Source organism: Xenopus laevis, chromosome 3L, assembly GCF_017654675.1.
Source record: "Xenopus laevis strain J_2021 chromosome 3L, Xenopus_laevis_v10.1, whole genome shotgun sequence".
In the NCBI taxonomy this organism is placed as follows: domain Eukaryota; kingdom Metazoa; phylum Chordata; class Amphibia; order Anura; family Pipidae; genus Xenopus; species Xenopus laevis.
The window spans coordinates 63,415,702-63,440,384 of record NC_054375.1 but is presented as its reverse complement, the minus strand read 5'-3'; the positions used below and the strand labels follow the sequence as shown (position 1 = coordinate 63,440,384).

Below are 24,683 nucleotides of genomic sequence, written 5' to 3'. Positions count from 1 at the left end.
TGCTGAAATTACTCCACATATGTAGTGAAACAGATAAGGCCACACTGGATGACCATGTGGTCCTGGCCTTGCAAGTGGGCTGACACCTAAATGAAAAACAGTGATCCCATAAAATTAGACTGTTATAAAACACCATATGTTAAAAATCAATTTATTTCAATTTAAAAAATACGTTGTAAAAAAAATATACCCTGTTAAGTGAATGAATATACAGCCTGTAATCACTTGAAAATTGCAATACCTGTTTTTCAATTTTAAAAACATTTCATCCATCATTTTGGTTACAGTTCAAGGGAAATTAAAAAACAGAGTGCATATATAAAATAATTGTGCCTAACTTTCCCTATAAATTGACCTTATTTTATGCATATTTTGCTTCAAACACCCCTATTATGCTTAATTTGGCTAATTTCATTTAACACAGGTGCTACATTGCATCAGTTTTCATCAAATAATTTTGCCATGATCAATGGCAACTGTGAAACTAGTGCTTAGGTTACTTAATCAGCTTAATATGCTTCATTAGCAGCCGGCATGCATTTAGGCTGGCAATAAAAGTATGAAATTATAAAAGTGGGTGTTATCCAGAAAGATCCCACAGATAAACATTGACCAGAAATAACTTGTCTTTTGAGACAGCATTCACAAACGACTCTCGTAGCCTCAGGGCAAGGTGCTGTGTACTTTTCTGATTTGTAGGCAGAAAACACATTTTACAGGGGTTTGGTTCACGCAAAAGTTCAAACATGGTGATGTGAGTCAAATTAATGATATGTTTTACAAGCTCTTTCTATGGGGAAAACTGTGGCTCTTTCTATGGTTGTCACAACCCCTTCTTGAATTGGGAACTGCCTGCCCTTGGGTGTATATTATTTTCCCATTTGTGTTTTGGGTTTCCACAAAACTAATGGAACCTAAATTAAATTAGAAATGTTGGGATACCACCTTTAAATTGTACTCACATAGTTAACACAAAATAGAAAATTAATTTCTATCTTTTTCATTTTAACTCAAAAACGGCTTCCATACTAAAACATCTATAGCACTTTTGGGTAGGCTGAAGGTTGTACATAGTGGTCCAGAGGGTGTAACTGCACTAAGGCCCACCACAGCCTCCATGGGGCCTGCCGCAGCATGATGTAGATTGTGCTTTCAGTAAGGTGAGGTGATAAGGTTGTGTTTAGCCTGTGACCCTTCAGTTAGGCAGCCCTGTAACAAAATGTTTTAGTGAAAGGCTAGCATCACAATTGGTAATACTACTTGACTAAAGTGGTACTGAGAAGTCTTTGGCAAGGGGGCAAGATTACTCTGTTTATGTTTTATTCATCTGTTTATGAACAAATTAAGAATCCATCCTAGTAAAGCTAGTTACTTACCAGATAACACTCTCCTTGAGCAGTCAGCCCTTGCAGGATAGGTAAACTTAATACATCATTGGTTGTTGTAAGGATGATTCAAATAACTTTTCTTTTCCCTTTTAACTTTATTTAAAGTTCTTGATTGCTCTTCTCTTTTCTACAAAGTATGTGGTGGTTGGGAGCCTGGGAAGGAAAAAAACATATTAATAACAAAGAAAAATAATAAGCAAGAAATAGTACTGATACTGACAATGAACTTTGAATGTTCCTATTTGTTTTCATTTTCCAAGGGTATTTTAGGTCATTTTTATCTGGCTACATTCAAAAATTGTCTTTTTCATGTGCCTCCTTTTTATTCCTGCTAGGTTACACTGATTTAACCACCCCACTGGGAATGTATGCTAAAGTTGTAGTTTCACAACTGTCTTCTGATCCTAATAAACCTCACAACTGTTAGGATTCCATTAACTCTTAAGTCACATAAAATATTGGTGCACTTAAATTGGTGGAATCATTGAAAAAACCCACACAGATCAGTAGCAGTCTTTTTATTGTGGGATGTTTATAACTCTCAGTCCATTGTATAAGGACTATAATAAAGCACTTGAATTGCTCTTGATGCTTCACTAAGGCACCACACTTTGATTTTGGCAGAGACACCGACCGTAGGCTTTGTGTGTGTGTAAAGATACCCTGCCCGCAATCCCACGCAGCAATCATTACTGACACAAATCACTTATGTGGTTTTTTAATAACTACAGCAGGAGGATTTTCCTGGTAATTTATTGCTGCTACTGCACGTATCCTTTTATGTATAGTATAAGACCACAATCATTGCATTTTTTCCTTCTAAAAGGGTATTCTACATGAAATATAAGCACACAGTTGCATAACTTGAAGTTTTTGGACCCAAAGACAATCTCATTTTAGGACCCCCTAAACTTTGGCAATATAATATATTCATAAATATAAACTGTGTATATATATATATATATATATATATATATATATGTATATACTGGGCCCCGAAAGCACAGCAATCTGGAAATAGAATACTAATTAATAGGGGGGCCTGGAAGTTTCATGAATTCTCAGCTTATCTTTGGGTCCTGGGAATGATACAAGCATGGCTATTTATATATTATTAAAATCCCAATAAATATAGGGTGGTTAGTATTGTCACAAATGGAACTTTGGCCCACTTGGGTCTAAATGCTTAAAATATTGATGCTATGTAGACATGGAAAAAATGCTGTAAGTGGGAAGGCAAAAAAGTATCCTGCAGTGGCCACAGCCATGCTCATGTGCTGTCCTTGAAGCCATTCCAACTTTGAAAAGTGACTGGCGAAACCTACAGATTTGTCCAGAAGAAACAAAGCTCAGCAGAAGACTTCAGTTCTCCAGCAGTAAAATGAGTAAATGAGCCTCTTCATATTTTCTTGCACAAGTTTCAGGAGTAGTGTCTATTTTTGCAAGCTATATAGTTTATGTGCGTTATAAGGAAACTCTTCCTATTCGCTCTTTATGCTTATAGAAGTGTGTGTTAAACTTATTGGCTTTTGTCAAGTACATTCACTTACAAAATGCAGGGAAAATAGTACTTTGCTATAGAGCTTGCCATACATATGTCATTCGAGAATCAATAGATTATTTCTAACCAGTTGTTTTAGTGTTTACCAGGGCACTATTATCATCCCTATTCCCTTGAGGCTCAAATGTATACATGTGCAAGCGCCAGAGGGAAGGGCTGTGCTCCATTAGTTTCATGCTTTTCTTTGAAGTCCCAACACAATGAGACATAAATGTTCTATGTTTCCTCTCTCTAACAAAATTTGCATAACCTTATCCTTAAGAGGGACCAGAGGTCACAGCTTTATTAAAGGAAAACTATACCCCAAAAATGAACTCTTAAGCAACATCATCATATTAGTGGCATATTAAAGTATTCTTCTAAACTGGTTCATATATTTAAGTAAATCTTGCCCTTTTACACCTCTTGCCTTGAACCACCATTTCGTAATGGTCTGTGTGCTGCCTCAGAGATCACCTGACCAGAAATACTGCAACTCTAACTGTAACAGGAAGAAGTGTTGAAGCAAAAGACAGAACTCTGTCTGTTAATTGGCTCATGTGACCTAACATGTATGGTTTGTTGGTATGGTTTGTGTGTACAGTGAATCGTACGATCCCAGGGGGCTGCCCTTATTTTTTAAAATGGCAATTTTCTATTTAGGATTACCCAATGGCACAGACTACTGAAAAGGTATATCAGTATGAAAATGGTTTATTTACATGAAGCAGGGTTGTACACATGAGCTGTTTTATACAATATCTTTTTATAGAGACCTACATTGTTTTGGGGGTATAGTTTTCCTTTACACAACATTTAGAAATCCAAATGCAGCCCAATTCACATACCATGTAAGTTTTTTAAAGAGAATCCTCCAAGAATGAGCCGAGAGCCCCTTGCCCTACCCTACTTCCCTGGTTTCTCTCAGCGTGCGGCGTGCCCCATGGTATTCCATGGCACTGGTTTCCATGCAAGCTTGACTGTACAATCAAAGCTTGCTATTTGAAAGCTGGAAAGAGTCAGAAGGTGGCGGCAAATTAATAAAATAACTATAAAAAATGGAGACCAATTGAAAAGTTGCTTTAAATTTTACAATTTAATTTAAAGGTGAACCACACCTTTAATAAATTCAGCGTTTGTTCTGTTAGGATACTCATCAAGCCAGGGAATTCATTTATTTACATTAATTGGTGATGACGCCGTTACCAGCATTGCTCTGAAAGGAATTACGCATAGTCCCTAGTTCATTTATTTTAAAGGAACAATAACATCAAAAAATGAATGTGTTTTAAAGCTGCTGTGTAGCAATGGGGGTAGCCATTCAAAGGCGCAAAGGCTCAGGTTACACAGCAGATAGCAGATAAGCTCTGTAGAACATAATGGTGTTATCTGTTATCCACTATTTAACCTGTGCCATATAGCCTTTTTTCAATTTCCGCCATTGCTACACAGCAGCTTGTTTATATGAACTATAGTAGTGTTTGTGAAGCAAACAGATCAGTTTTACCAGTGCAGGGCAACGCTGCATTATATTTTCATTACTTTAATTTTTTTGGTGTTACTGTTCCTTTAAAGCAGTCCACTACTGGGTGATTACCCCCACATGAAGAACAGACATGCCTCAATTTACAATTGGTTCCTCTTTCACATTTCTTTTATTAAAATGCCAATACCCTTTGTTAACTCATATTAATGTTCTGTCTGCTGTTTGCTGCTTTCACCCCCTACCCATTGCATCCAGATCTCCATATCTTTTTGTCCAAAACAACCACTCAGTGTCGGACTGGCCCACCGGGATACCAGGAAAACTCTTGGTGGGCCCAGGTGTCAGTGGTCTCTCATGCTGCTAAACATTCCCTATTTCTATGAGAACAAAGATGCCAAATAGATGGAATAATAGATTATAGTATGTAAAGAAAAGAGAATACAGGTTGAGTGAGGAGAGGAAGAATAATAGTTCTGAAAGTGGGCCCCGGGTCTAAGGTTTTTGGGCGGGCCTCTGATCTAAGGTTTTGTTGGGGGGCCCCTGGTGTCTCAGTCTGACACTGCAACCACTACCTCTCTACCACTACCTCTGCCAAACCTCTACCTCCCAATTTTTCTCTTAAAGGAAAACTATACCCCTCAAACAATGTAGGTCTCTTTAAAAATATATTGCATAAAACAGCTCATGTGTAAAACCCTGCTTCATTGGCTATTGTGACACTAAACTCTCAGTATAGATATGGGTATATACAATTTATGTGAAAGTAGGGAGGGGTGTGTGTATGGATGCTGGGTTTTCATTTGGAGGGGTTGAACTTGATGGACTTTGCCTTTTTTAACCTGATTTAACTATGTAACTATGTAAATAAACCATTTTCTTAATAATATACTTTTTAGGAGTATGTGCCATTGGGTAATCATACATAGAAAACTTCCATTTTAAAAAACAAGGGCCGCCCCCTGGGATCGTATGATTCACAGTGCACACAAACATACCAACAAACAGATCATGGTCACATGAGCCAATTAAGGTGGCCATACACGGGCCGATAAAAGCTGCCGACAGACCGAGTCGGCAGCTTATTGGCCCGTGTATGGGGGCCCCCGACGGACTTCCCCGATCGAGATCTGGCCAAAAGTCGGCCAGATCTCGATCGGATGGGGTTAAAAATCCCGTCGGATTGCGGCCGCATCTGTTCGTTGATGCGGTCCCGCGATCCGACCGCCCGTTTGGCGAACGCTAGGATCCGATCGTTGGGCCCTAGGGCCCACGATCGGATCAGCCCGATATTGCCCACCTCAAGGTGGGCATATCGGAGGGAGATCCGCTCGTTTGGCGACATCGCCAAACGAGCAGATCTATCCGTGTATGGCCACCTTAAGTCTGTCTTTTGCTTCCACACTTCTTCCTGTTACAGTTAGATTTGTAGTATTTTTGGTCAGGTGATCTCTGAGGCAGCACACAGACTATGACGATCGTACGATGATTTGTACGATCGAATCTTTGCGTCTATGGCCAGCTTTAGACCTGCAAAACACAAAAGGAAAAAGTTATCTGGCCCCTGGGGGAGGCTGACTGGAGCCTCTCCTACAACCCCCCCCCCCCTGTCCACAACATCAGCTCAAAGAACAATAATTCTAATGTGCCTTCATTTAAACAATTTCAGCCTTCTTTTCCTGGAGATGAGGCTTTGAGTCTATCAGTATGCACAAGGGTGTTCTCCCTCCCAGCAGAGAAAGGGTGCACAGTGCTAGGGGGTGTGTTTCTGCCAAGCCACTCCCCAGTACACACTGTCATTAGACACATCACAAGAACACAGCCCAAACAGAGCAGCAGGGTGGGTGCTGTGGCTGCAGTGTGCACAGGGAGCTGAGCCAGTGGAAGGAAAGTTGAAGGCACGGGAGACAGTGGTCGTTCCTCTCACTCAATATGTGCAGGGTGCGGGTGGCTGGGAGTTGCTAGAGAGCCTGGGCGGCTGCGGAACCTCCACTGTTTCTTTCCACTGCTGTTGGAACCGTGTTATTATAATTTGCTTGGATTGCAGCAGGAGGGCACCGGGAAAATGCCAGGCAGCGACACAGGCATAGCAGTTGACAGGACCTACTCGGATCCCGAGAGGCACCGGAGGAGCAAGATTAGGGTAAGAGTATTGAGCCCTGCAGCCATGCTCACGGGCTAAGCACCATTCACTGTTGTCCCCTGTATGGCTATAATATATATTCTAGTACTGAGGAGCAATAGCTCCCTGTATGGCTGCATTCTATACTCTAGTACTGAGGGATAATATATATCTTATGGCAGAACCCCACTGTATGACGTGGATGCCACCTTATCAGCACCCTCCCACCAGTTGTAGCTGGCATCTTTGGCCATAAAGTGTGCACAGGGACATGCCATAGGCTTTCTAGTGCCATCTTTTCCATGGGGAAATGTATGAGAGTGTATATATGAGCAGTTACCCAGCCAGTCTCAGTAGATTGTTGTAGGAGTTTTAGTTCAACAACAACATCTGGAGGGTTGGACATGTCAGGCATATCTGTACGGCATTGTCCCTAGAGCCTATTTACATGGATGCACGGTTACCTTTTACTCCATTTCTAATGATGAATAGTCGGTGTATACTGTATACTGTGCAGACTGGTTTTATTCTCATGCAGGAAAAGGAAACCCCATGTTATCTTATGCCAGTGCTGTATTTATGTACAAACATAGCTGCAGGCAGGACAATAAGAATTGTTTAAGCGCAGAAGAAAGATAAAAGAACACTCCAGACCAAAGCTCTTGCATTTCATTACTGATGTGTTCCATGAAATCTAGAATATGTTTTTCTCATAGCATCTACATTTGCTTTAAGGATATTCCATATTGTCTAAATGAAAGACAATATATGAACCAATATATGAACCTTTTTTGTCTGTACTGTACAGAACTTAAATACTGGGAATACTAATAGCTGTCAGATGTTTGCTGCTTAGCTGTGTGTAAGAAATAAGTATAAGGAAACAATTATAACAATGAATGCACTGAATTATATAAATAGTAATACCTAAAATACTTTGATTAATGAGTGACAGGTTTCTCATTCCATCATTTATTCTTGTAGTTCAACTACTAGAAGTATGCAGGAATCTGAGCTTCAACCTTGCCAAGAGCATATCAGCAGGTATCATCTGTTGAATTAAGAATCTCATCACATACATACATAATGTGTTGGTGGGCATTACTTGTCAGGACAATGCATTACTGAACTCAAATGCTAACAGTCCCAGAGGCCCTGAAGTCATCTTTATTTAATGTCAGGTTGTTATTGTATGTTATGTGATCCATTGCTTTTATTGGGAAATGAGTGAATATGCCAGTGTTACCATTTTGTATCCTTCATGATTCAGTATTGCAGCTCCAGATTCTCACCCACTGTTTTGCTTACAATGAGCTTATAGTGTTTCTGAAACATGGGAATCTGGTCAGTTCATGTCTGATAGCTATGGTTGTGACTGGCTCTCCTACCCTCAGAGGGCTAATAATGCAGTGAAATGTATCAGTTATTCTACAGTATATTGTTTAGGCATGGACATGCAATCTTTTCTGTTTCTGTGAAATGTGCAGTTACTGGAGGGTAATGGGCATTGTCCAGTCAATAGTTTAAAGCATAAAATACTAATTAATTACAATAAACTTAAAATGTGCCTTGTATCATTTAATTAAAGTGGCACAAAAAACTGAAAATACTTTATGCATTTTGTCCAGTAGCTGCATACATTGTGTTCTGTATTAATGAAGTGTGCAAGACATGCGGAGCCAGAGAAAGAAAATATATTAGAATTAACAAACACACAAGGCACGTTATTTTAGGCCTTTATAACAGAGGTTTTGTCTCCCCCCACCCACATTTTATTTCTGCTAGGTTACACTGATTTAGCCACCCTACCAGGCCCCAGAAAAAGTATGCTAGATTTGTAATTTCACTACTTTTATCTGATCCTATTAAACATGAAAACTGCTATGATTTCATTAACCCTAAAGTCACACAAGAATTTCTAGTTGGTGAAAGTACAATAAGCTGAGGATTGAGATGAATCTTTGCCAAATGCCACAATTTAGCAAAGGAAGATTGATTTGCCAGTTAGTTATTTTAATACGGGATGTGTAGAACTCTGAGTTCATCCAATGTATATTATGCAAAAAACACTGAAATGAATTGCTCTTGTGGCTTTGTCAAGGTGCAACACTTTAATTCTAGTAGAAACACAGATCTGTAAGCTTTCTTTGTATGTGTGTGTGCAAAATAAAGTTGCCGGCAGCCCCTGACAGCCATAGTTACTGATACAAATTGTTTATATGTTTAATTTCTAATTTCTACGCCCTGATGGGCCCTGGACCCCCAGTCCGACGCTGTGAGCTTTTCCCCAGCATCTTGTGAATGCAGCTAATTTGTTTTAATGAAATAGGCAGTTTAACTTATTTTATAGCAACCGCTGCTGTTCAGAACTAAATTCAGGTTGGAAGCATTTTTTTTTCTGAACACAGAACAGTCTCTCTGTACATTATTATCAATTAGGTATCAGTGACACTTCCTTGCCAGACGAAAGATGTTCTGCTGTGTGGTGTCCAAATTGCAGCTTTCTAGCTGTTTGTCAGATGAGGGTAGTGTAGTAAAAGTTGTAGTTTGCAGCAGGTCTAGTAAACAATTGCAACCTATCAGATATTGTGACAAGCAAATGCTGCGTGCTGATTGGTGGCCATGGATAACTAGACCTGGTGACTGTTTGCATTCCTTATTCCCTTACTCCTATATAATGGTTAGTGATACATAAAATAATGTCTCCCTTAAGCCGGCCATACACGGGCCGATACAGACCGGGTCGGCAGCTTATTGGCCCGTGTGTGGGGGCCCTCAGACGGACTTCCCCGATCTATCTCTGGCTGAAAGTCGGGCAGAGGTCGATCGGGCAGGGTTAAAAATACCATCGCATCATGCCCACATCATCATCATCATTTATTTATATAGCGCTGTCAAGATACGCAGTGCTTTGCCACATATGTTCATTGATGCAGTCCTGCGATCTGACCGCCCGTATTGCCTGCATTATGATCTGATCAATAGGTGCTCTGGCCTACGATCAGATCAGCCTGATCAACCTCAATGTGGGCATATCGGGGAGAGATCTAGTCTTTTGCTGAAATTGCCAAACGAGTGGATCCCTACGTGTATCGCCACCTTTATCTTATTCAGGTCAGCAGATTGGGAGCCTCTGTTCTAAAGATTTTGTATTCTAGCTGCTGGTGCTATTTAAATAATCAATGATAATTCCACAACACACAGTAGCTTACAGAGTAAACCTCTGAGCACTTTTGAATTTTAGATTCATTTTCTGTTTTTAGTGGTTTGTGAGATATTAGCAGTTATATACTTCTAGGAATGCATTTAGCTCAACAGTTCTCTTTTAAGACCAAGAGTTTCAGCGATTATAATGGTTTATGCACTTTGTATGTGTTCAGATATCCATCTGTTTCTTTCATTTAGCATTTCAGAAAATGCTAAAATAGATTTAAGAATGTAAGTTAGAAAAGTGCTCAGGGAAGAACTCTTATGTCATTTTAAATCAATTTGTTTTTTTTGAGTTTAGATCACTTAACGCCACCCTGCACTGCATAGTTGCCTGCTGTACCAGGTGTGAGTTTTCACATTTCAGGATTCTTCTTTCCCACGCTGCATTCTTTTACTGTAACTCGAAGTATTTACCTGACTTTAAATAACTTGCTATACTGCTGGATGGGGGGAAGGAAGCAGGATATGGAGTCAAAATAGTTAGAGTCGACGCTTGCTTGCTTTTAACTTAGTTTATCAGTCTTGCATAATCTTCTCAAAAATAGTTTACTGTTTTGGGTCTGTGTGTATATCTCTCAGACCAAATGTATAACGTATAAACATACACTCACCTTGGCATCTTCCAAAGAATGTAATTGTTTTCAAATAGTACACCAGAAATAATGAGTTGAAGATTTAGGGTTATGGCACATCGGTTGTTATGCCAGCGGAGAAAAGCTGATCTGCTGGTTTATAAACACAAAAATATGCATTTTCAAGCTGAAATCTGCCCCGTGTGTGTGCTAATATGCTGATCCTATGACTGGCAGTGCGCACACATGAGGTATGGAAGGCAATGGATCAACTTTTCTCTGCTGAAAAAATGTGCCATTAGCCTTAATTTTATTTTGCACCTTTTGGAATAACTTGGTAAGGCAAAAGGTTGCTGAATAAACGTCTAACATTTATACTAAGCACACTCCATGAGCTTTACAAATGTGAAATGTTACAATTGATTTATTGCTTTTTGACATTTCTATGATGCTGCTGAGAAATGTATCAACTAATGTAACAAGTAAAAGGTGTTGTTCACCTTCCAAACACTTGGGTTGTTTTCAGATTTTTCTCCAGAAACAAATGTTTTTTTCAATTGCTTTACTTTTTTTTTTTTTTTTCCTGTTTTTCCAAAATCTGTGTTTAAGGTTCCTATCTCTGGTCTTTCAGTCTGGCAGCTCAGTAATTCAGGTGCAAACATTTGGTTGATACATTTTTCAGCATCGTCTCTGGAATATTAGCAACTATTGTATCAATTGTATCAATTCTAACAGCTGCATTTCAAGCTATTTTTTGTGTACTTAGACTAGGGAATAGTCCAATACGAATTTGAAAAAAATTCGACTTCGACCATTCGCCATTTAAAACCTGACGAATTGCTGTTTTAGCCTAGGGGGGACCTCCTAGAACCTATTTATAGTCAATAGGTAGACTTTTGGGGAAAAACTTTGAATCAAATTCAATCGAATGCGTTATTCCTTCGATTCGTAAGATTAGAATTCGGCTGAATATGGACCTATTCGATCGAAAACTGACCTATTCGACCAAAAAAAACTTGGACTTAATCTCGGTTTGTCTTTTTGAATTTCGAAGTTTTTTCAATTCGAAATACAACCCTTGATAAATATGCCCCTAAGAGTCACAAACTGACTTAAACTGCTACCACACCACAAGCAAGAAAAGAAAAGTAATTGATCTTTAAAACACAGTAATGCATTTCTGCTGTAATAATTAATTGTATAATATTATATTATAAAACTATAGAAGAGAAAAGAGTGTTTGGAAGGTTAACAGCCCTTTATTGTTCCCATTGTAATTAAACAAAAAGATAGTGTTATATACTTACATTACCCAGTGTTTTAGGAACAGCAAGTGATTCTTGCACTATTGTCTTTACTGCATCTTGAATAACTTCTGAAATTTCTTTGTTGGGTTCAGAGGTTCATTTAGAAAGGAAATGCCATAAACTGATTTTGTGTATGACAATGTAATCTAACTCTTCTGACTTCACTGAGCTGAGTGATGCTTTCAACAATCCTACAACCCCACCTCATTCCATCGTCATTTTTACTTTTAATTTGGAAATGTAAAGGTTACTTTTTATAATGTCTGGAAACATATCTTTTAATGACTTATATTTTAATGTCAAAGTTTCACAACCACCATGGCCGAAATAATCACAGGGCATTTTGGTTCCATAGGTTTGCAATTATAAGAACAGGAACTAATTGTACAATTTGGAACATTATATACCTTTGGGTTGTAGGTTCAACGAGCACCAGGCACCACAATCTCTCTGTTAAGGTCCCAATAGACGCAAAGATCTTTCTTGCCGAACGACAGATTTAAGCGAAGTCCGACCAATCCGTCAAGTAAACGTGACATTAGTGGAATTCGAATGATCGTACATTTTATGATTTTTCGTCCAACATCTGTCAGAAAATTGATCGGCCAGGTTACAAAATCTTTATCGGTTTGCAGGGCCAAGCAGGCAGCTACCCTTCAGTTTTGCTGGCAATATCGCCTGAAACGGTCTTTTTAGTTGATGGACACATCGTACATTTAAACAATAATTTTGAGATAATCGTGGTCTCACGATAAAGATTGTATCCTTTAAAAATCTTTACATCTATCGCCAGCTTTAAGCTGACTGTTCATTGACTGATTCTCAGGAAGTTTAAACAATGTGGGAGTGTGGACAATCTACACAATATAACCTATAGACTAACCTATCTCTTCTAGATCTGGAGTTCCAATAATAACTGCCTACTATACAGCTCCACTGTTTATGCCCATTAATAACTTATATCATGTACCTGTGTTAAAGGAAAATGACATCACTTACATCGCAGAAGGTGAAGTAAATACTACACAAAACCCGCCTAAAGATACTCTCAGGCACAGTATATATATTCCAATTAATTATCTATTTGGGTGTTAGGACTGGAGGGCTTTCACCACAAGGGCCCCCATCCCCCTCCGGCCCCCTGCCTCTGTCCCAACCCCCTACATGCTCTTACCTCAGTCACTACCCCCCTCCGGCCCCTGCAAGTGCCTGTCCTTTCGGCCTCGATCGAGGCCAGAAGGGGTTGAGATCAAGGGGCAGTGCGGGCCATAGAAATGAGCAGATCTGGGTTGACAGGGCCCACCGGGTTTTTACCCAGTGTCTCGCCAACCCTATCTCACCCTGTCCATAGCAATATTATTTATATTATTATTATTATTTTAAGTATTTTGTCCCAAATTATTGCCAGGTAAAGTAGATTAAACATGCTGCCGTCATCTGGACTATGATTCACTTGATAGATCAAACATGGCTGCTACCATGCATAAGAGTAAGCACAAATATGCAAATAAGTAGGACTCCATGTGAAGAATAACCCATGTCAGTGTTGCTTAAAATTTATAGAAACCTAAATATTTGATATATTAACTGTATTAGGGGTCTATGTACTTAAAGACCAAAAATGACTTTTCAGGAGAAATTGCATTAGTCCTCATCCTTGTTTCCTAGAATGTAGCCTGTGAACATAATATATTTAATCAACATACTTGATAATTTAGTCTATATGGCAAAAAAAATTATAAGCTGTATAAATGGAAAAATCTACAGCATATTCTGTTATATTTGAACACCCCAGGGGATAATTTGCTCACTTCTCAAGGGATAGGCATCTATGTGAACACAGCAGGTATAATTTCTCATGGGAGAGGCTGAGAAGAGATGTGAGTCCCACATAATGGCTGGAATTCTACTTATAGTGGGCTGAACGGACAAATGTCCAAAGGCAGTGATATAACAAAGACACTGTAAGCTGGCAAGTCTCCTCAGTCAGTCCCTCCCGGAAGGAATGAGAACACAAAAGCCATACTGTTATTATATATAAATTAAGAATTTCACATTTGCTAAATGCCAATAAACAATGCAGACTGAACAGATTACAAGGTTTTAGACCACTGTCAGAGCATATAAATCAGTAATTATAACATTCAGAACATGTATTGTTACAGTGTTGATAGAAGAAAAGAATGAACGGACGTAGCATGAGTCAATGTGAAGGTAGGAAGCAGCACTTAATAATAAATGGGATTTTGGCAATCTAGAGCAGATTATTTTAGGAGTTTGACTGGGACAGATTGACCTGAACATTTGTTGTTTCACAACATTATATAAGAATAGATAACAGAGGCTGAAGAAGATTTTTTTTTAAGATATACCACTTGTCTCTGATAATCATAATTTAAAGGGGTAGTGTGCGAGTGTACAGTTTTCATATGTTTTCCAGCATAGTAGAATTTTAAAACTTTTTTTTATGAACCGCATCTTATATAGGACAATTATGATATTTCTTTTGATTGGCCACCTGTTTTGTATGATCATTTGCTATGTGCTAATAGATGATTGCATGTACTGTATACCTACAAAGCCACTAAACAGTGAACAATACCAAATGTTGGATTGATTTAGCCATTTTTTTCCTGTTGGCTTTCACGGCTGTATGATTTAAAAAATGATTTAAGGCCAAGTCTAAGTGAAGGCTCATGAACCAGATGTGGTCCTCCAACAGATTTTTAGGACTGTACAAATCTGCTGGCTACATGTAAAATATTGGGTATCAACATATTTTACTTAATATTGCTTTTGCATCAAAGATTTAGCCAAATTCCAAATTATTTGGAAGCATAGTTTGCATTGTTTTTTCCAAATTGGTGAAAAAAAACACACCTCCTTTTTAGGTTGCTTATGATGTAATAATTAATTGCACATAGCTCCTGACTATGTCTAGGGTATTTGGACACACTGGGAAAGTCAGTAAGTAACTATATTATTAAATAATTACATCGCTCATCAGGTGACATGTCTGAAGGTGCTAACAGGTCCCTGCCTAGGGGCATCCACTAATCCCTTTATATACACATTCACAAAGTCCCTGTACTTAATGAGTGTGTATAGAATGAAATTGGGGGATACACCCTTAAAACTAGGTGTGTTTTTGAAGGGCACTAATATCTAAAGGTTTCTGGAGGTTAATCTTATCACCACTGTTATTTCTGGTAGTTTAAAGTGATTGTTTATATTTAAATTTAACTTTTAGTATGATGTAGAGAGTGATATTCTGAGACAATCTGCCTTTTGTCTTAATTTTTTATTATTTGTGATTTTTGAGTTATTTAGCTCTCCAGTTTGCAATTTCAGCAATCTGGTTTTTAGGTCCCAAATTATCCTAGCAACCATGCATGCAATAACAATAAATGTGTAGCCTTACAGAGCATTTGTTTTTAAGATGGGGTCAGTGACCCCCCCCATTTGAAAGCTGGAAAGAAGAAGAAGAATTCAAAAACTATAAAAAGAACAAAATTAAGGCCAATTGAAAAGTTGCTTAGAATTAGCTATTCTACAACATACTAAAAATTAACTTAAAGGTGAACCATCCCTTTAATATTGTGGTCATATAACGCAATCACATAAAGTTTTTTTTATTTTCCTTGGAGAATAATTGCTTCATACTAATGGAATTTGTATACATGTTTTACTTTTTAAGACAAGTAGTTTTATTAGTTTACAAACCCATTCATTATTGTATTGTTTGGTTAACCCCTTAGTTAAGGACCTATAGACTTTCTGTTTGCTGTTAATACTAGTTCTCAAACTTTAAGTAGGCCTTATCAACAAGAGAACTTATGGCACTGTGTGCCATTACTTGAAATAATAAAAATATTAGATATCCATTTTCTCCTCTCATTATAATATGGTAACAGATAAGGTCCATCAAAATAATTCTTTGATGTGCTTGTTTTATATTTTGGGCCAGAATCAAAGTTATTTGCGAATTATTACATTTTTTTCAGCTGATGGTTTTTAATACTTTTTTTTTGACTGAGCTTGGGTGTCTTAAAATGTCTTTGCAAATACTACTTTGTATATGGGTGCTAAGAAGCTCTAGTCCACAGTGACACTTGCATAAAGCAAACTAGGTAGATAAAGATTACTAAAAGAATAATCAACTTCTTTCTAGGAAGCAAAATTAAATAAATTTATCATAAACCTCTGTTGTTTACTGTGTGTATTATTGATATTATTAACACAGGAAAATGTGTCTTCAAATTATTATTTTTGTCAGCCCGTTTAATGTTTAGAACAGATGTTGTTTGTGATATTTTTCCCAAATAGCTAAAACAACAAATACATGTAAATCATGGATGAAACTATAGCAACTGCTTGTCTGTTTTCTTCATAGATTTCTTTTAAAGTAATTTGTCTGTCTTTTTAAAATTGAAGGGCATTTTAATGCAAAGTAATAGATTTTGAAGATAAGGGTTTCTAACATAATCTGCTTATCTTCTTTAACTTTAAAAAACCTGTGGTGTGGCACTCGATAGGCTCCCCCTTCATCTATCACCCAATGATTTAGACTTGGTTGGCTGTGCCCACATACAGACATAGTCCAGAAGGACACTACACCCTTCTTGTCTATTTGCAACTGTGTAGCAGTATCTAACTTTAACTCTTTTAACTACTGTAGAAATATCAGGTGCTTTCAACTAAGCTACAGGTATAATGTTTAAATCAAATAATTATTTGTCGATCAGATCTCTCCCCAATATGCCCACCTTGAGGTGGGCGATATCGGGCTGATCCAATCATGGGCCCTAGGGTCCAACGATCGGATCATAACGACAGGTATATGGGCGGTCGGATAGATGGACTGGATCAACAGATGCGGGCCGCGTTCCTACAGGATTTTTACCCCTGCCCGATTGAGATCTAGACGACTTTTGGACAGATATTAATCGGGGAAGCCCATCAGAGGGCCCCATACGTGGGCCAATAAGCTGGCTACTCAGTCTGTCAGCAGCTTTTATCGGCCTTTGTATGACTACCTTTAGGTATAATTAATCCTTATTGGAGGCAAAACAATCCTATTGGGTTTAATTAATGTTTAAATATTTTTTTAGTACACTTAAGGCAAAGAGATCCAAGAAAAAAAACCTTAACTGGAAAACCCCAAGTATTCTGGATAACAGGTCCTATACCTGTACTTACTTTTCAAACATAAGATCAGATCATATTTGCTCGACATAACATAACTTCAGAATTAGTCTTGTCACATGATGTTAGATGTTTTCTGTTATTACAGCACTTCCCTAAGGACCAACTCTGCAGTTGCTTTAAATACCCTTGTTAAAGTATTATGTATCTCATGTCATTGAAGCATCTTCATTGGTTTCCCTACTGAAACCCGTTTCAATTTCATGCATGTTTAAGTAATCTACTGGGACTTTAATCTGCAACCACAGGTCTGCCTAGGTCTGGTGAAAAAGGCAGCTTAATCAATTTTGAAAAGACCTTTAAAGCATAAGAAATTACTGGCTAGTCGGCGACTTGGGAAAACGAATCGCTGTGTGTGATTAGCGCTGGCGTTTTTTCATTTTAGCCGGCGCAGAGTGAGGGAAGGCGTTTTTTTTTAATCATATTTTAATCAGTGTGGCCTTACCCTTATACAGTATTTCCTTGTTTGGTTACATCACATTTTTTATATATACTGCTTGAACGAAGATCAAAAATTGATATAATCAACATGATTAAAAAAAAATAAAAAAACTTTTTCTGGGGTGATCTCACTTTTTCACATGACTGAAGGAGCAATATTCCTCCTCAAGGCAGGTGTTAATCTATGCAGCCAGTACTTCACACCTTGCACCTTATTCGGCAAAGTAAAAGCAGCAGGAGTGTGTTTGGCGTGTTAGTACCATTGTGAATAGCGGTTAAACGTCTTTGTGATTTTCGCTTCTGTTTTTAAATATGCCCTACCTTCAGCATTTGCTCAAAGTTGTCCAGTATTGTCATTCTCACTATGCATCCTGATAAGAAAAATGGTTTTCTCTTGATCATATTCAGGATTGTCTGTCAGAAAAAGAGGAGGAAAATGGCCAATCAGTTTGGGGAAACCTATATAGTAGAGGCAAAAATTAGGTAAGTGACATAACATGGGTTTATCATTGATACCCAACGGGTTTGAGTTTTGTTTCTGAATGACCGCGAGTCCAACATTTTACCCTTTCTATCATTTGTGGCAACATGTTCCTCCTGCATGTAACAAATGTGGCCCCCATGCCCTCTACCATCCCCTTCTGAATTACCTGCGGTTCTGTGTGATATATATACCCTCCATCTGGTTGCCTATGCTTGAAAATTTCATCTGCTGATAAACTATGCACTAGCTAAAAAAGATGTATCAGCAGATGAGTTAATGAAGAGGAGCCACAGCATGGTACTATGGTGATGGGAAAATGGCAGTTCCATGCTGAACCACCCCATGCCTGTAAGGATTGACATGAATGATATCTGCCAGATGCTCCAAACACAGTGCAGATTTTGGTCATTCAGACCATTGCTTACAGACACAGGCCATTTGGCATGGTTATAATACTGTATATATTTGATTATTTTTAATATGTGTATTTGCACACAGGTGCTTTTTATGTCTTTGTGAGTGAAGTTGACTTTTAAACACATAAGTCGCATCTATAACTGAAGAAAGCACTGTGTTTATCTTAAAACCAGATTCTCTCCGTTGTCAGCAGGCGATATTTTATTGTTCACATTGATTCAATTTGTACGCTGAATGTAAGCACGCAAACCTTTTATAGGAAATGATAAATCATTCTTACCAGCTCTAACAAGCAGTCGTTGGCAGTGTACTCTGTGTACTTACACAAACTGAATTAGAGAGGTAACTTTTTAGATATATCATTCCTGTTCTATAATTGGTGGTTAAACTGCTGTTTGTCTTTCTGTAGTCCAAAATCAATAAGGATGAAAATAGCATTTATTTTCTGCCAGGATTTCCAGGAACTGCAGCAAAAAATTAGAATTTCAATAAATCCCCCCCCCCATGATTTGAAATTGTTTGATTAAGCACCAAGATTTGGCTGAATCCATAGCTTGTTTCATTCATCTGATGAAGTGAAAACTAGTCAAACATTCTGTGTAACACACAGTTTCACTGCTCTCCTTGCAAAAGTGCTGGGGGATAAGAAGGGTTCATGTAAAATGATTCATTGTGAAATAAGACATGAAATAGCCAAGATTTATGTACTCAATATGCTGGGTAAATATTAGATATTTTGGGTACTCTGATGCTATAATTGACACATGAAAGTGCATTATCCTAAAAAGGAGCACAATTTGTTTCTATACAAAATTCTGATCTAGTACACATAAATGTTGGCTATTTACCATTGGGCTGCAAAACAAACATGAATAGAGGTATCACACGTGTATGTTCCCTTTGAAAGAGGAATATACACATAAATATACAGTACACACTCACACATATACTGGCTGTAACTTCTTTACCGAGGCAAAACTATTCATCTGCCGTTATTTCATGTGTTAATATTTGGACACTATTCTAACTTCCCACCAACATGTCACTTGAGAAACAGTTGCTGCCCACTCCGTAGGAAATTTGGCCTGAAATGGTTAGTTATACAGATGGTTTTATAAAATAGCCATTGGTATTTTTGCTTGTTTTTCTGAAACCATTTTAAGCCCTGAAAGCAGCTAACTGTTCACAGCCACAGCCATTTAAAATGAAGAATATTTTTAGTTCATTTTACACATGGCTAGTTCCATATGTCATAAAGCTTGGTGCAACATTATTCCTTTCATTCTTGATGTCTGTATTTTTCTTGCTGATGAGGACTTTTTAACCTGCAGGCGGATTCAGCTTTGTAGCATTTATGCTACAAAATACACAGAGATGGGGACAAGTAATATTAGTAATAGTATAGTAATAGTAATAGTAATTAGTATAGTAATAATAGGCTGAAAAAGATCGAAAATTTTTCGGGGCTCCCCTTCCTCCCCCCTACATTTCCTGACTCATCGCAACTTACCTAGACAGTGGGCACATGTGTAGGGCAAAATAAAATTTTTATTTGCAGATTTGAAGGTTTTCTAGGCATTTGTAGTGCAGATACGTGTTCCTCCATTGAAATTTGAATTTCGCGCCGTATGCAAATTAGCCTTCGCTAGCGCAACTTCGCTTTATATAGCGAAACAACGCTAGCGCAACTCCGCAACCTTACGCTACCCCTGTGCGCAACTTTGGATTTTAGTGAATTTGCGAACCGCTGGCGAAACTACGCCTGGTGAAGTGCGGCGAAGTTGCGCCTGGCGCAACTTCGCATCTTAGTGAATTTGCCCCCAAGTGTATATTTGGTTTAAATTAGGGTGTTTTATAGTTATATTTAATTTATCATCTCACATTATTGCTTTGTAATGGGATTAAAACTCCCCATTTAAAAGAAAGTTGAAGTGGCATGCAAATGGAAATTACCAAACATATATGTAAAATAAATAACAGTGTTCCTGTAACAGTCTGTTTTTAACATGTTAATGACAGCATATAAAGTTGTTAAAGAAAACAATATTTTTCAGAATGTTTCCTTCTACCTCTTCACTTATTTTTACTGTTCTGCTATTGTGAAGCCACTGGTAAACATAGCAGGATATGACTTTTATATTAATGATACCCATAGTAAAAGCTTAGCTGATTGATGTTTCACTGGAGCAGCCTTTCACCTACTCCTGTTCTGCAACTAGTAGTGCAGGATATAGGTTTCTATTTATAGCAGGAATTCTGTGCCCTAAAGCTGGTATATTATTGAAAAGCAAGTGAAGCAGTTAGGGCTATATCTTGGTTTTCATTGTAGGTATTTTTTTCTGTTTAGCACAGGGCTCTTTTAGACCTGGGTTTTGTAACAGATGGCCATTGGATGAGCTGTCATTACTTTCAATGAAATGTGACTGCACGGATTGGTACATGGATATTTGCACTTGCACAGAAATTATAGCCAGTACATATTATATCAGCAGTGCTAAATTATTATTTCTAATTGTAAACAGATTGCTGGTCACTATAGAAATTGCAGCTGACAGATTTAAAGGGGACCTGTCACCCTAAGAAATAATTTCAAATTCTTTTCTATCATGTTAGTTGAGCAAAATAAACTTTACTTACACTGTGTTTATTATTTAAATTTTGTTTCCTTCTGTTTTGGAATTATACAATCACAGCAAGCAGGCAGCAGCCATTTTGTGGACACGGTTATTAAGGGAAATTGTGCATCACCCCAAAATCTTGTGTATGCACCAGAATGGGGGACCTGATGTCCATGTGCAGTGCCCTACACAATTATAGAGCCTGAGGAGGGAAGGGGGAATGTGAGGAGAGCAGTGACATCTAGGAAGTGCTGAATGGAAAGTGAAAGTAATTGACTGCCCCTCCTCTATGCCACGGGCATAGAGGCGGGGCAGGTGATATTTGATTGACAGTTTAGATATTTAAACACCTTTAGAACAGGTATGGATGTTTTAATGAAAAATTTTTTGGGGGTTCCATATTTAATTTGGAAAGGACTTTCATTATGCAGTTTTTTATGTGTAGGTGACAGGTCCACTTTAATCAAAGAATTCTGTTAGATAATAGTCAGTGCTTCAGTGGAATGATTTATAGGACTGAATAAAGACTTTACTACTGGATTAGTGGATTTAATAAAATTAATACTGTGTAGGACTATGGCATACAGGAAGGATTTTTAGTGTATTTGGCCTCCTGTTGTTCAGGTTGGTATTAAAGCTTACAAAACACTGTAAAAACAGTTTTTCTCAGTCAGAAAATGCTCACTTACATTTGTAAGACTGAAAAGCGATTCCAAAGTGTTTTACAATCGGAGTGCTGTCAAGTTGTGCTGTCTGTGTGCTGTCAAGTTGCAAGTTGATATCTAAGAGGGGACATCAGGAAATTACTTGACTTGAGGTCACAAAGAACCACATATATAATGGTTTAATTTGTAAAATGTATTAATCTTTGATGTGAGCAATACAATATAAAGATCCAATCTGCATTATTAATTATAGTCTGTTGTTGCATATAGAATTGAATCAGTGCCAAGCCATCCAGGTACTTCTTTTTTAATGGAGTGTGGGCCATACATGGTAACATTACAGTTAGTAGTTAAAATTTCAAAAAAAATTTTTTTTTTTTTGATTTATAAAAAAAATTTATGTGTGAAGGTTTAAATTCATCCAGGTCATGGTATATCTAGAAGAGGTAAATCTAGAGCAACTGGACTTGCACCTTTCACTACTCGCCGAGCAGCTTCTTCAGTTCAACTGACTGTTATGGGATATCCTCGTCATATAAACTCTTCAAATAATCCAATCACAATGGTGCAGTGTAACTAGAAGCTGCTCGGATGAGTAGTGAAACATCTTCAATGATTACTCAGCAAGTCCAGTTGCTCTAGATTTACTTATACTAGATATAAAATTTTTACTTTGCTTTGACCTTCAAATCAAATAAGCCTGACTTTAAATAACACTTAAGAGTGTCGACTTCTTGTCTGCTTCTAACAATGGAATGCACTCTAATACCTAAACAGTGACAGTTAAATGACAGGTTTGTTGTCATTAAACACATTTGAACACAATGGGCTTCCATGTATTGTCATGTAATAGGAAGCAAAAAAGTTATTTACTATTTCCAGAACTATGCATTACACATGGAAAGAAATGATGGACCACAAATCCGCCAACAAAGGTAATACAAATATTCCAAGGACACAAATTGATTATAACTGGAAAGGTGAGGGCCAGCCTGCTCATGTACAAAGTACAGAAATGCTCCTCGTGCACTTGATGGCTTTTGCCCATGATAACATGGTCTGCTTTTTCTGGTAAGATACTGTATGAATAGAACGTAGTCTGTTTTTACAAATCAGTATATGTAGTATAAATCCACCAGTAGAATATCACATATACCTAATAAATGTACAAATGAACCTATAAGTTATTATGCTGTATTCATGGTTGAACTCCAACTATAATGTACTCCTTATCACATATCCTGGTAGATTTCTCCCTTTACAAAAGATTTTTCTTTTTCCTGAGGGAAGGGATGTTTGTTTCTTTCCCTCCTCTTCCTGGTCTCACCGGTCCTTTGAAAAAACAAATATAGGGTTGGAATTTAAAACAATATTATTACAGGGCTCCAGTGCTGTGAGGCTCTGCTCCCTGCCTTATTTTACCGTTCTTGCCATTAATCTCTTGTAAAACAAACCTAATAATCTACTATAATACACAATAATCATAAAAAAAATTTTCAGTACAGTTAATATATAAAAGCACATGTATAAATACAGCAGACAATGAAAATATTTAGGTTAACTTCTTGTCAAATTTAAATCTTGACATGATTATAAATAATTCACCATTTATCAATTGAAGTCGTCATTAATCCATTCTCCAATAAATTTGCAATATATATAAAGCAGCTTACATGCTCTTTAATATTAAATCCATTTGGTTTACTAGTATCAAAAAGCTATAATGCTATAATTTAGTTATTAGCTGAAAATGTCAATACAACTTTAAAGAATTTCTGCATTCAAGATAAATGTTGAATTCTTCAGCTTTCAGTGTTGACATTCCACTGTGTGTGTTTGCATCAAGATGTTCAATAGTGTGTTTCAGATTTCTTGCATTGTATTAAAAACAAAATATTCCCCCTAATGATGTTTAGAAATGATATATGTGTCAAGAAAACCTTGACCCGAACCCATGAGACCAGCTAGCACCCCCTTCCATTTATAGACCTGTGCCGCCCCCGATGATGTGACAAATGGGATGTGGCAGGCGCGAGTCTATAAAACTGGAAGTCGGCAGTCTTGCAATCGACCTGCATGAGGAGCAGCATGGTCAGCCTGAACCTGCTGGTATTAAGCCGGTCTGCACATCACTAATGTATAGTGTTTGCCAACCATTTATTTTAAAGGGATATATATATATATATATTTTTAACATATTTTTATTTTGTTTTCATAACATTATAAAATAAACACTTAAAGGAGTTTGGAGGTACATAAATAAATTCCATAGTCAGTACAGTCTCAGCAAATAATAAGAATAATCAAAATTATAAATTCAACTTAACTGTCTCTAATAGAATAGTGGTCTGTACATTAATATATCCCATCCTATTGATTTGGTGACTCCTGGGGGGTGATCGTGGATTCTGTTCCTGTGGTCAGTAAAAATATTGGATATATTGTTCTGTTTCCTGTACTATTTCATTGTTGGATAATAATTCCGTGTCATACCATGAAGTGTGTCTGAATGCATGAATTGTAAGATGCCTGAATGTAGCTCGTCCAAGTTGAAATTTTTTTTATATGAGTGTTGTTCTTTATTTGTGGTAGTTTCCAACCAGTACATGTGAAAAATGTGGTGGAGTTTCTGTTTAACTAGTGAAAGTGGAGGAGTGGAAGGGGAAAGCCAGTAATGAAGGATAGTTTTCCTGGTTGCTGCAATTAGTCTATCTGCTAGCTGTCTCTCAGAACGTGTGAGTTTTAATTGTCGGGGGGGGGGGGTATTCCAAAAAGTGCCCATGCTAAAGTAAAAGGACCTATCTGTTGTGTTAAAGATTTCCAATATTCATGAACTTTTCCCCAAAATTGTTGAATACAGGGGCAGAGCCAAAGACAGTGTACAAGGTCAGCTCGGGGTTGGTGATATCTTAGACAGTTGTCCGTGCTTAAGGTACCTAAATGATGTCTCCTGAGTGGTGTAATATCTGTAACGCCATTTCTTGATATTTACTGCCAACGTTTGCATAGTTTTTGCATAGTATTGAAGTATTTGAGAAGCGTCTGCCTGCGGAATTTCAGAAATCCATTTAATTAAGAAAGTATCTGATGTTTCTATTGGTAAAGTGGTCCGAATTACACAATATATTTGGGATGTGGTTTTATGTATAGTACTTTTTGGGCCATAACGTATTTATTGGATTATCTTTATCTACCTGAGAAAGGCATTGCAGGACTGTTGTAGCGAAATGA

The 24,683-nt window shown here is 37.7% G+C and overlaps 1 protein-coding gene across 3 annotated transcripts in view; it reads left to right on the top strand.

Moving 5' to 3' along the window:
* The first annotated feature begins 6,218 nt into the window (after nt 1-6,218).
* The window catches only part of tmcc3.L (transmembrane and coiled-coil domain family 3 L homeolog), a 45,845-nt gene continuing 27,380 nt past the window's right edge, over nt 6,219-24,683 (top strand). For 2 of the 3 annotated variants that reach the window (XM_018252398.2, XM_041586305.1), the window contains exons 1-2: nt 6,219-6,554; nt 17,677-17,751. Coding sequence is in view for 1 of the 3 variants with exons in the window: in XM_018252397.2 (XP_018107886.1) it covers nt 6,477-6,554 (78 nt within the window). In the remaining 2 variants the exon portion in view is untranslated. The remainder of the gene's footprint in view (nt 6,555-17,676; nt 17,752-24,683) is intronic. The other variant, XM_018252397.2, reaches the window with a different exon arrangement.